This window comes from Ciconia boyciana, chromosome 1 (genome assembly GCF_034638445.1).
Source record: "Ciconia boyciana chromosome 1, ASM3463844v1, whole genome shotgun sequence".
Taxonomy (NCBI): Eukaryota; Metazoa; Chordata; class Aves; order Ciconiiformes; family Ciconiidae; genus Ciconia; species Ciconia boyciana.
Genome location: NC_132934.1, coordinates 57479709 through 57492675, shown reverse-complemented (window position 1 = coordinate 57492675; position 12967 = coordinate 57479709). Strand labels below are relative to the sequence as shown.

At 50.9% G+C, this 12967-nt stretch overlaps 1 protein-coding gene across 1 annotated transcript in view; it reads left to right on the top strand.

The window, feature by feature from the left end:
* CACNA1I (calcium voltage-gated channel subunit alpha1 I) overlaps window positions 1-3633 on the top strand; it is a 160036-nt gene extending 156403 nt beyond the window's left edge. Inside the window, exons 35-36 of the mRNA XM_072846159.1 lie at window positions 884-1080; window positions 2853-3633. Of these exons, the coding sequence (XP_072702260.1) occupies window positions 884-1080; window positions 2853-3554 (899 nt within the window). The 3' untranslated portion in view covers window positions 3555-3633. The remainder of the gene's footprint in view (window positions 1-883; window positions 1081-2852) is intronic.
* The last annotated feature ends 9334 nt before the right edge of the window (window positions 3634-12967 follow it).

Below are 12967 nucleotides of genomic sequence, written 5' to 3'. Positions count from 1 at the left end.
TGAGCACAGCTCTTGTTATTCTCCAAGTCTGCTGAAAGTGTGGTTTGGTTCAGCTCATCTGCCTTTCTCCTGCCTCACCCCTACCAGGGATGGAGTTAATCTGACGTGGGTTTACACTAACCAAGAATTAGCTTCCAGTTTGCCAGTCCTCAGGAATGGGGTGAGGAGCAGTTCCTTCTTTTGCTGCTAGATCTTATATCCTCCCTCAGACTTGCTTATGTGAAGTATTGTGAAAGAGCTGATTCCCATTCACGGTAGTGCACCCATGCACAGTCAGAGAAGAGTAGGGACAGCCTCCCCTGGCATGCCAGCTGGATGAACTGTGCTCACTTGGCATGGTAAAATGTTGCTGCCCCCTGAGACCAGGGTCTTCAGGTACAGGTTCAGGGAACACGTAATACCTGTCTGTCCTTGGTGGAAGTGCTCCAGTTCTACTCTTGAGCATGCTCTGGCCTCCTGTGGTCCCCAGGTTTCCCAAACCACCAGTTTATTTATGTCCCTTCATCCCTTGCCTTGCAGGATCTGGGATGAAAGTCCTCTGGCAGTGATATGTAGTTGAATCAAGGCCTTACGGCTCGGCATTTCTCTGTGAGAGCAGCAATGGGAGAGGCAAGCTGGGCTGTTGCTTTATGGCTCTGAGCCGTGTTAGATCTTCTGGGTCTGGTGCAGGTTTTGGTCCTTGCATAGAAAGTGGGACCCATGGTATGAATACTAGATTAAGTCTTTTTGACCAGGAGTGTGTGTTGCTAAATATCCTCCATACACTGGGCTTGCAGGAGCCTCGGTGTAACAGCAGCAAAGGCACCAAATCAAATCGGAGGACTCTTCAACATTTTTTTTTTTTCTGTTTCTGTTCTCCCCATTTCTTCTGGTGCTTTGTCAGTCCCTCCAAGCCCCTTCTCTCCAGGTGCGTCTTGCCCTTTGTTACCTGTACCAGCAGAATTTTTCCACCCAGCCATCTCCGCCACCCAGACAGGGCCTGAGAAAGTCTCATGTCCACGCAACCTTCCTAAGATCTCTCTGCAAGGCTCATGGGCATCACTGAGATCTCCAAGTGTGAACTGTTCACTTCTTCATCAGGTGAGGACCCCTGCTTCCCGCTGCTAGGAAAGCTTGATTTTCACATCACACCCAAACAGAGGGGGCTGAACGGGGAGGAGGGCAGAGGAAGGAGAGAGGCAGCTGTGGTCAGGGGCTGGGTGACCTGTATCTAACCTGTTGGAAGAGCACAGTGGACTGCAGAGTGCAGGAAAGTTGGGGAGGAGAGAGGCTTGTATAGCAAAGGGGTGTTGTATAGCTCTCACCCCCTGAAATCATACATTCTTCTGCTTTGGATCAAAAAATAGTTTGACAGCTGCAGCTAGCCCCACATGAAGACGAAATCACATCACCTTTTAGCTCGCTTGTGGGTCCCCTGTGCCAAGTGAGCTGCAGACACCTGCATGCACAGCAGCCACAGTGTAAGCCAGGGAGATGGCAACTGCACAGCCACCTCAGCTCCTCTTAGCCCCGTGACTCTGGATCACACACCTGCTTTGGTTGGAACAGGCTTCTCCCCACCTACCTCCTCCACAGCCCTTCGTGCCACATGCACACACCGTGTCCCTGAGCTCGCTGTTTTCCCCTGCCCACTTAGCTCTTACATCCCAGAAAGGCGCTATCTCTTTCTGAAAAGGCAGCTATTTCTCACTAATGAAAGAGAAGAATAAAAGTGTTGAGGGAAGATCAAGTGTCTCTGAAGAGCAGAGGAGGCAGAGATGAAAGTCCAATAGAGATCTTTGTTATTGTTCTTGGAAGATACTCCATGAACAATTCCTGTTTGAGGAGTACAGGGACACTCTATTCCAGACAAACTAAAAAATAAAAATAAAATCATGTTATCTGGTTCTATGTGACAGATACTGTTGGCACAATACAAATGTGTATAAAATCACCAGGGATAAATTTAGCCTCGAGCTGAGGGTGCTGAGTTGTTATGGTGTTGAAACTTAAGTTTAGACACGAAGAGAAAGAGCTCTGGAGTTGGCATACCACTGGGGCAAAAGTACTGAACTGTTGTAAAGGAGAAATTGGTAGACTTCTGATTATGTGATACAGACTGTATTGAATAGCTATGGTTCAGGAGACTGCTTCCAGTCCTACATCCATCATTCCCAGTGCTGTGTCCCAATGATGATCTCATGGCGCAGACCAATTTCCTAGGAACAACTGAAATGCAGCTTAGCTAACTGAGCACTGATACAAGGAAATTAAGGCTGTTTCCCCTTCCTGCTGGAAGGGGAACCCACCTTTCTGCCCTAAATACGGTCATTGCCACTAGCACTGGACAAAAGAACTACGATGCCTCTTTTCCCTCCCCAGACGTTGCTGATTTTTTAATGAGGAGGTCTATGTACAGTGCCTGAGGTCTATGTACAGAAGTTCCCTGATTTCTGGCAAGCTGATGGTTTTGATGTGTCTGCAGCCAGTGTGGCAGGTTCACAGGGAAGCTGAGAGCAGGGATCCACAGGGAATCTCGGCCCCGCTGCCTCCTGCACTGCCAGTGGGCAGGGGCACCCTGGCAGCAGGGGCTGCAGAGCTCACAGACCCAGCACCCCTTCCCTTTGGTGGAGCATTTCACATGGGAGGGGAGGATTCATCATGGAGCAGAATGAAATCAGAGCTCAAAATATCGAAACCTTTCCTCCTCCAGAAGGGATTTCCGTGGGCAAACTGAATGGCTGAAGCTTTGTAGCATTGTTCAGGTTGTTTATAGCTGCCCTCCCCAGCAGAGGAGAGAGAAGAATTAAGTTTTTCCCTTTTTTCTGTAGTTGTGGCTAATTGTGGTTTATTTTCACACCCCTGCTCCCCAGGCCCCTGAGAGCGATACCTCGCTGGACAGCCGGAGCAGCAGCTCAGCGGGCAGCCTGCAGACCACGCTGGAGGACAGCCTCAACCTCAGTGACTCTCCCCACTGCACCCTGGACCTCCCGGTGGCTCTGTGCCCCGTGCCAGCTGCCGGCAGCCAAAGACCCCTGGCAGCCCCCCTCTCCCCCACCTCCCGCCGCCGGAGCCTGCGGGGCCGGGGGCTCTTCAGCCTGCGAAGCATCCGTCGGCATCAGCGCAGCCACAGCAGCGGCGGGAGCACCAGCCCCGGCTGCACGCATCACGACTCCATGGACCCCTCGGATGAGGAGGGGGCGGGCAGCAGCCTGCGGGGGGGTGGCAACAACAGCGAGCCCTCGGAGACCCTCAGCAGCCTCTCGCTGACCTCCCTCTTCTCGCCCCCGCCGCCGGGGCTGACGCTGGTGAAGAAGTGCAGCAGCACCAGCAGCCTCCACGCCAGCCCCTCGCCCCGCCGCCCTGCCGCCCACCATGCCAAGCCCTTCTACACTGTTGACCCCCGGGGCTTCCTCTCGATGCCCTCCTGGGTGACGGACTTCTGCAAGGACACCCCCTCGCCCGGGGAAGGAGAGGAGCCAGATGGCCCTGGCAGACTGGGGACAGGGGACCGCAGCTCCCCGCTCCCATCTGAGTTGGAGCTGGGCGACGGAGTCAGCAAGAGGAACAGATGAGGGTCCCTGGGGTGCAGGGAGGGAGCGTTCGGCCGCCGGCATGGGGAGCATGTTTCACTAGTGTCTCCCCAGCAGCAATTCCAAAAGATTTTCAAGAAAAAGAACCAGGCAAACAAAAATTTATAAATATATATATATACATAAATATATATATATATATATAGAATAAATATTCTGGTACTGTACCTCAGAGGCGTGGGAGAGTGCAAGCAATATGGGAACAGTCCTGCCCAAGGGCAAGACCTGGACCATCACCGCAGAGACTAACTATAGTGACAAGAAAAGGCCATGGGGCTTGGAGGGACGAGACCCTCCAGCCAGGTGACTGCCGTGTGGCAGCTGTTTAGTTATATACATATACATATATAGAGAGATCAATTTATTTATTTTTTTTACTGAGAGATTATGAATTTCAGAAAGTGCTAAGGAGGAAAGAGCAAATGGGGGCTGAAGGAGGTGCTATGCCAAACAAGGAGGGTGGGGGCGTAGGGAAGGGAAGCAGGGTGAGCAGCAACGGAAGAGCATCTGGGGTTTGCCTTGCCTGTTTCTGGGAACTTCCTTATTGTCCATGCTTCCATTTCAAACATTAAAAATTGTGGGCCAGATCTTCAGGTCGAGCGTAAATTGTCAAAACACTATTGTGCGTTTCTGTTGGTATAAGGCAGCAGAGATCTGGCTTTAGGTGGATTCACGCTGATTTACAGCAGGTGAAAATCTGGCCCCAGCAGCAGGGAAAAGCAAACAGCCATGGAGCATGGGAAACGTTTTGAGGTGAAAAGCCTTGCTTTGAAGGGAATGTGTGATCACAGTGGGCATGCTCGTGGGAGGAGGGGATAGAGGCTACATGGCATATTTTTGTTGTTGGTTTGTTGGTTTTGTCTTTTTCATTTTCCAAAGAAAGAAAACTGCGAAGGGAAAGAAATTACAAGATAAGTGGGGAAATTTGGAGCGGGAGAGGCAGGGTGGAAGGGGAGGGGGAGGTAAAAAGGGGAGAGGAAATTGAACTTTTCCCCCTTTCATTTGCAGTAATTGTGATATTTTATTTTAGAAGCCCAAAGGTGCAAAAATCATCTCTAGAGAAACCTATCTGTTATTTTTGTATCTATAGCTATATATATTAAAAGAAGACAAAAACTAGAATTTTAAAAAAGACAAATAAAAGCAAAGGGGGTTTCAACAACACAAAATGTAGTCAGTCCCCTGGCCGAGGACTAACCCTGTTCCAAGTCCCAGCAGGAAGACCCTGCAAGAACATCCTCAGCTCGCTGGTGGCTCTGCCTCCTCTCCAGCATCACCTTCATCCTCTGGCATTTTCCTGATTTGCATCAGTGTAGCTGGGACCAGAGTCCTGCTCAGTGCCAACCGCGGACGTGGAGAGCAGGGAATATCAGTGCGTGTGTGTATGTGTGTGTGCACACGCAAACGTAAGGATGTTTATGTGTGTTGTGTCCAGGCTAACTGGCTCAGCAGCTGAAGAGACAGGGGAGAGGGAGAAGGAGAAATGCAGCTCTCCTTGCCTCTGCCTTGCAGGGGACTGGGAGTGGGGAGGGCTGCGGTGGGGAGGGCGAACGCAGACCAACTCCTCGAACCATGACCTGCCTCAGCATTCGATCCAGCAGACACGATCCTCTCCCGGTGTGGTTGCAGCAACGCCTCCAGAGGCTGTATCTGCCCTTGCCTTTCCAGTGGTGTGACTGCACGTGTCTCCTTCCTGGCCAGGGTCAGCCTGGATCTCCTCCTGCAGCAACTCCAAGGTTTCGTACCCTTCCCAGGTTTGCAGGTGGGTAAGGAAAGCCAGCCACCCAGGGAGCACAACGAATTTCAGATGTCACCTACCACCCCAGGGAAGCTCCACTAAGGTGTGTCAGAGAAGACAGAGTGAGAAGGGCAGCGGGGAGAGGATAGCAGCCCAACGGAGACAGGGAGGTTTGGAAGCTGGTGCACTGCTCAGAGAAGGAGCAGGGCTCCCTTGGGGATTCCTGTCACATTTTTTCCATCAGATCAAGAGGGCCCCTGCAGCCCTCCCAGAGCTCTCCCAGCTGGCGTATGAAGCATTGTGAAGTGGGCAGTACAAAACAGATGTTCTGGTTTTATTGTGACCTGTCTGATTTTTAAGCAGCTGCGGCATCTTACGAACTGGGGCTGTAAACAGCGAGCGCATCAAATGGGACCAACAGCCAGGAAAAGGATAATTACTGTGTGGACTTGATTTATTTGCTGGAAGGAGTGTTTGCTGCGTTGCAAGCATGCACACTGACTGCAGGGAGGTCAGGCCTGTGGGGAGAGGACAGGAGAGCCTGGGTCCTTGTCCTTGCAGAAAGGATGCCAATCCAGATTTATTAAAGCAATAATAAGGGTCTTTAAATGCTTTTTTTGCACTGGTGGTTCTTTGGGTGAGTTGCCCCTGCCTGCTTGCCCGTGGGCAGAGAGGAGAGACAAGACACATGGTTTCACATCCTCAGGGAAGGAGGGCAGTCAGTCCCCAAACGGCTGAACAATGAACTTGGGCTGCACAAGGCTTAGACTGAAACCCAGAGCTGCTTTGAAGCCAGAGGCAGGTCTTACCAAAAAAACCCCAAACAGTTAAAACCCATCCAAACCCCAGACAACTCAATGCACAGAGTGTTTCCTGGAAGGTGGCCACCAGGGGACTTGGAGGTGGGACTCTGAGCTGTCCTGGCAGTTGTGTGGGCTGTGAAATATTTCAGCTGAGGAATGGGAGAAAGGCCAGAGATCGGTGCAGTGCTAGAAGCTACCCTGATATTCAGTCATGATAGAAGTATGGCCTGCACTTGGGATAGTTGGGAGGGGAGAAAGGTCAAAGGATGGTGGGAAAGATGGTGGTGGTGGCCTCACGGGGTGACTTACAGCCCCTAGGATGGATGCTCTCTCAGCTTATTCTCGGTTGTCCTTGGAAGTGACTTGCAAGGAAATACTTCTTTGTTTCTCTTGTGGTTTGGGGTTCATGACAGTCCTTTTGCTCTGCACGATGTCTCCCCTTCGCCTCCCAGCGGGGTCATGCCACCGGTCCTGCCTCCCCCAAAAGGGCTTTCACCCTCTGCCGTATGACTCGAGCAAAAGGCTTCTGGCTTAGGAAGGAGGTTGCCATGGAAACAGAAGACTAGGTTATCTTTAGAGAATATTTTGTCTCTCTCTTTTAATTATTTACTAACTGTTTGAAGAAGAAGGAGGAAACATCCATCCTTCCCGAAGAGGAAACAGAATACTAAAACCCAGCAAACGCCTTGTGTTTTTGCCGGGGATTTCTGTGGCGGGGCAGGTTGTGCAGTTTCTCCTGGCAAGAGCTGCCTTTCCCAGCTATGCCTGGCTGTTGGCACCAGGAAAAACCTCTGTCATCACCCACCCACCTCCCAGACAACACCTGAGGGCAGCCCCGGATTTGCCCAGGCGTCTTTTCAGCCTCCTGTACTCCCCACTTCCCACGGAGGACTATATTGCAGGCAGCTCCTGCCAGGAGGCTCTTTGCCGTTGTCAGCCCAAGATCACTCTGTTTTGTCCCGCTGCCACGTTACCCTTGTGCCCGGCTCTCCCCCGCGTCTGCCACTGAAAGCAGTCCCTCTCCCTGCTCCACGCTGAGCTCCTCCACGTGCTTGCACACCGCTACCGTGTCCTGCTCTGGCTGCTGCTCCGCCAAGCTAGGCATATTTAGCTCTTTTCATCTTGGCTTGCCAGCTGGTTCCTCCACCTCTTTTCAACATTTTTCTAAGTCTTTTTTTCTAAGCCCTCCCTGTACGTTTTCCCCTCTTGCCATGGCCTCTGGGCCCTTCGGTGTGGTTTATTGCAGCTGCAGAGCAGAGCCCATCCCTAGTGCTTCCCACCTTCTCTTGCACATGAAATCCTCAGCTGCTCCAACCTGCCCGTGGAAGATGCACCCATCTTTAGTATTTCTTCTGCGCCCAGAGACCCTGTCTCAGCACTGCCAAATGAACCAAGTGTACTGCTAGGTGTACTTCTTCTTGTGACTTCTCCATCTTCATCGGTCTTCCTTACTACTACCAAAAGTTTCCTTATGAAATTAGACATATGGGAAGTAATTGCCAGTGTGACCGCTGTTTTCTTTCATGGGAAGTTGGCAGTGTGGTGCATTTGGGGTTTTTTTTTGTTTTGGGGGGGTTTTGTGAGGCCAGGTCCTGTGAAGGGCTGAACACCACCAGCTTTCTGTGAAATTAACACCAGTTGAGCAGGCCTGCGGAGGGGGAAATTGAAAGTGTCATTGAGCAGGAAAATAATTTTTCAGATAAAAGAAGCTTAAAGCAGAAAACTGAGATGTCTTCAAGGAATTTTCTACTTTTCCTTTTTGCTGAGAATGAAATGATTCCCACCAAAATGGCTCTCATGTCCGCAATGCTCCCACAGGGCATCACAGAGGTGTCGTGTCCTGGGTGGCCCCTGGTGACTGCTTCCTTGAGACGCCAGGCCACTCGCCCACCCCACAGGGCACTGAACATGGGTCTCCAGGCAGTGAGGTGCCCACAGGGTGCTGCAGGAGATGTGCCCTGCACACCCACCGTGCAACGAGAGCAAAAGGCATCATAGCAGCGGCTCAGGAGCAGAGATTTGATTTTAGCCAACGTGACTAAAAACTCAACATTTTTTATGGAAGATGTGGAGGTAAGCGGCTTTGGTTTGCTTGTTCTCATCACAAGAATTTCACAGAGCAGAGAAAAATTAAACCCCTGCTGATTTTCTGACTAGCTGCAATACAAAACACACAGTGCACCTTGTAGGAAGCGCTTGGTACTTTGTAAAGTCAGGCCCTTGGATGTACGCCACCCAGTTCAGTTTATCTGCATGTGATCTGACTTTCCAAGTATCCCCTTCCCTGGTCTTCATGAATACTTTATTTTATGAGATCTGCCTTACTTCTCAGTTTTTTCCATGTCATTTTTGTTCCTTGCTAAGGACTGGCTTCTAGTAGGAACTCAGTATCTCGGTATCTTTGAATTATCATTCATTTCTTCCATCTCATTTAGACATATATGTTTCTTCTCTTGCGCTTTTTCCTTCTGCATATTTCCAAGCCCCCTGTTTATTTCTACTAAGATCCTGTGACACTTTTAGTGGAAGTGGGCAATGTGATATTCAATATTTATGCCTCTCAGCCACTTCCAGAGCAGATGTGCTCAATTTACAAGTAAAGAGCTCTCACCCCCACCAAAACCAGCATCCCAGCCTCCAGTTTGCAGCGCGCCTCTGCTTTTGCTCCAACAGCAGTCATAGTAATAAGGTCTCTGCCCTTTCCGTTATGCCGGTGATGGGATTGCACAGATGGACCTTATGGCTGGGTATATCCTCAGCGTCGCTTTGCAGGTCAGCAGAGCTGCTGAGCATTTCATGCTCGTGACATTAGTAGGAGCAGGGAGGACTCAGCACCTCATGAAGTTGCTCCCATTAGCAGTTGGGCTGTTGCCATGTGAGCCACAGCAGGCTCCAGCTCACGCTCCCCTTTTGCTGTGCAGTGCTGTGGACACAGAGGAATACAAATCTTTGTCCTTAGCAGTTTTGTCTGTAGTCACCGAAGTCAGCAGATACGGCTCGCTCTTTGTCTCATGGTCCATGGCACAGAACGATAGAGTGGGAGAGGCACTGTTTTTCCAAGGACGTTTTCCAGGAGACCGGAGTACTTTAACCCCTCTCGCTAACACTGTTTTAGTTATCTGTATTATTTCTGAAAACTTTGAAAGATGTTGTGGCTTGGGGTTTTTTATGTTTCTGGTTGCTGGGGCAGGGTTGGTGCATGCAGTGCACCGTGCAAAAAACCAGCAGCTCCTCCTGCAGCTCTTCCCCTCCCTTTCCTCCAGCTTATTCATCCTGGATGAAATTTTTGCACTGTAAATTACCTGTTTGTGCTGACCATGGTGCAGTGGGATTTGCTGCCTGTCATTGCCCTGCTGCCACAACTTTCTTTCTCTTCTTATCTTTCTTATGACTGCTGCTAAGGGAATAGCACTGTTCCTTCATAGATCCTGGCAGAGCATCTCCGAAAAGGGGGCTGGCAACCACCCAGTACAAGCAGGCGGGGCAGCTGCCCCTCCTTCAGTCAGATATACCCATATGGGCTAAGATGCTGCTTCAAAACAAACCATCAGCAATACCACGGGCCATGTGGATGACAATCAAAAGAGAAAATATTTTTCAGTGAAACATCTTTAATCCAAGCTTTTGCTCTTAAATTGCAAAGTGCTTTCTTAGGAGAGAGCTACTTGCCCACGCACAAGGAGGGGAAGCGTCATGCAAAAACCCAAGGTACATGGTCTGCGCACAGGCAGGCATTCTTATTGCCCTGCAAGTCCTTGGTATAAGCCTTGCTTTCGAGCTATCACAGCTTTGGACATGACGTACCAGGTGGGCTTTCCTCTAAAACTACCACCGTCACCTTTAGCTGCATCTGATAATCACCCGGATGGCAACGCTGAAAGCAGATGACCCCATTTCTCCTTTCACTTACAACTTCACAAACACAGTTAATTTATGTTCCCATTTACGCACTTCTTCTCCCACCTCCTTATCTGAGCCATATGAAGGGTTTTTTTTCAAGATATGATCTACACACAGAAATACTACACACATTCCAGATAATAATAGATATTTCTAAGAAAAAGTTGAGTGCAGCGTAAATGGGGTGGCGTAGATAAAAGATCTGCTTTTGTGTGTATATTCCCTCTACACACATACAACTGCTCCCCCATACACTTATATTTCTTGCTACAGTCTTTAAAAATGACCTTCCATTGCATGTAGAGTTAATAACACGTGAGAGACTGTTAATCATCATTGGCCATTGATTAGTTTCTGCTGTTATAGTAAGCCCAGGAACAGGAAATAAATCAGGAAGGAAAAAAAAAAGAAACCAACAACAAACAACATGGCATTGAATAAAAAACCAGAGACACTATTCTGAAAATCCCTCGGTGTCTGCTCAATATTTATTCTTATGCTTCCATAGTCACTGCTGCTTTGTGTGCACATGCGTGTATGTGGGCGTAGGCATGTACCTGTTTCAGGGTGGCTGTGGTTTATAACCAGATCTCCCACTGGACTTTTTATTCAAGTGTATATGAAAGCAATAAACAGCCCAAACTGCTGACACAGGACACTGCTCACCAGTAGTCCCCACAGCACTGATACATGCAATGCCCGGGCAGCACTTCCACCACTGTCCACAACGAGTTGCAGAGGTCTCTGCTCACTCCGGGACAGAGAGCCCCCTCCAGCCATGCACCATGGGCTGGAGCAAGGGGCAACCTCAAAGTGTTGCAGTCTGAGGAGCCAGGCATGGCTCGACTGCAACCCACGCTGGTCCTTGCGGCATGCCCACGGCTGCTGCTCGGGGGACCGGCGTCTGTGGGGAGAGGAAATAGGGGCAGCAGGGTTTGCGGGGGGCTGCGGCAGACCGCGTGGTCGGGCATGCAGGGACCTGGAGCCACCACGTGTGTATGTGCGTGTGTACATGTGCGCGTGTGCTTGCACTGTGGGGGGGCCACCAGGACCCTCCTCGCTCCGTGTAAATTGCTAGTCTGTCTGCAATTCAGGACTTGAGCTGTGGCACTTCAGCATCAGTGATTCCCTCAGGAACTCAAAGAGGTCACAGGTCCATGTCGAAACACGTTGAAATACTCTCCCTTTTGGGCAAGGACATGCAGGCATCCACACAAGGGAGGCCAGGGAAATGGCAGCTCTCCCTGTGGTAGAAACCAGCAGCATGCAGAGCCCTGGCTGGAGCGGGCAAGCACAGCGAGCACCCCTGCGCTGCTCACAAATTCGGAAGGTTAGTTATCATCTACCTGAACATTGCTTCTACATGGGTTTGCACATGAAATGGAGAGTGTTGGCAGCCAGAAGGAACCAGGAGCCCCTGCCCCTGGCCCTGACATTCTGGAGCCTGTTTTGAAGTCTGACCCATAATTTGGGATTTTGCTTTCGGTCCCAGGCAGCTCTGATGTGGGCATAGCTGAACAGCCCAAAATCTCACAACAAAGCAAGGGTGCCCGTGTGGCTGCTGGTTCTGTGACTGGAGTCAAGCCCAGGGCTCTGGATCCTGCTCCAGAGTGATCTCTCCGGGCCTCATCTGTACTCCTGCTCAGTGACCACCGCAGAGGCAGAGCCATCACCTCCATCCCAGCTAACCCCGACGCCCTGATCTGGTGGGACCCACTGGCAGGCTAAGCCCTGGGGCTGGGGGTGCAGGCTCCATGCCAGCCTGACTGGTAAACAGCCTTTCCTTTTCTGCTTGGGTGGACACAGCATTTTAATGTTTACTTGTGTCCAACCAGGCAAAAATAAGCCTAGGTAACAAAGAGGTGAAAAGGCCCGAGGGGAATTTGCACTAACAACGGAGGATGCTAGTTAAGGGTCTGGAGGAGGTGAAGATCTGACTCCTGGCTTGAGATGCAGATGGCTCACCCTGAGGGACACCCTGAGGGTGCGGGCTTCTTCCCTCCAGCCTTGTGCGAGCTGCCACTGCATTTTTCTGCTCTGTAAATACTGCAGGAATCAATGCAGCGGCTAATGTGGCACTTTTGACATTTGAGGGAGAATTATCTCAGAAGCAAGTGTATAAATCTGCTTCATCAAAAGTCCAGAGGCAGAAAGCAGATGCCAGCTCGCAGCCCCCTGCCTGCCAGGGGTCCCTGGTGGCAGTCCTGTGGGGGCAGGACCCACAGCTATGGGACTGTTGCAGCACCCAATGTGTCCAAGTATGCAGGTAGGGAGGGAAAGAGGCAGCCTGGCAGGTTGCGTTGTTTGCTTTGCACTGGTGATGATGCAGTGGTATCATTTTCACACTAAATGCTAATTTTCTGCTTTGCTGGCCTCAGAATCGCCTACATTCGTATCCTTCATTGCAGCAATTAAAGGGCCGGGTGCTCGAGTTAAGGCGCTTGCGACGAGTGTGGTTTTAATCGGTGTGCACGGCAGAGAAGGAGGAATGTGATTGCTTTGCTCTTGCTGTGGGAACACGTGGAGCACATCTGGGCCCATGAGGGGTAGGAGAGCCCGCACCCTGGTACATGCGTGCATCAGCTCCAGCCCAGCGCTGGACTGGGGAGTGCAGGCTTGCCGCATCTTCCACTTCTCCATCTGGTCAGGAATTGCTGGACAACTTCAGCAAAACACTGAAACAAATCACCTGCTCCCTGCCTTATGTTCCTACTTCTCGATACCACCCTCCAAGATGCCATGCACCGTGCAGAGGTCCCCAGCACGTTGCAGGACAGGCTGAGCATCACTGGCCTGTCCCCTCCGATGGGGAGGCAGGGCAGAGGGAGAGGACCTGGTGCCATACTGCACAGACATGATTTCCAGGCGTGCCTGTAGGCAGAAGGAGGCAATTACATAGGTCCCCGCTATGAGACTGCAGCTGAGGTTCCTCTGCACAGGTGAGCAGGAGAGTC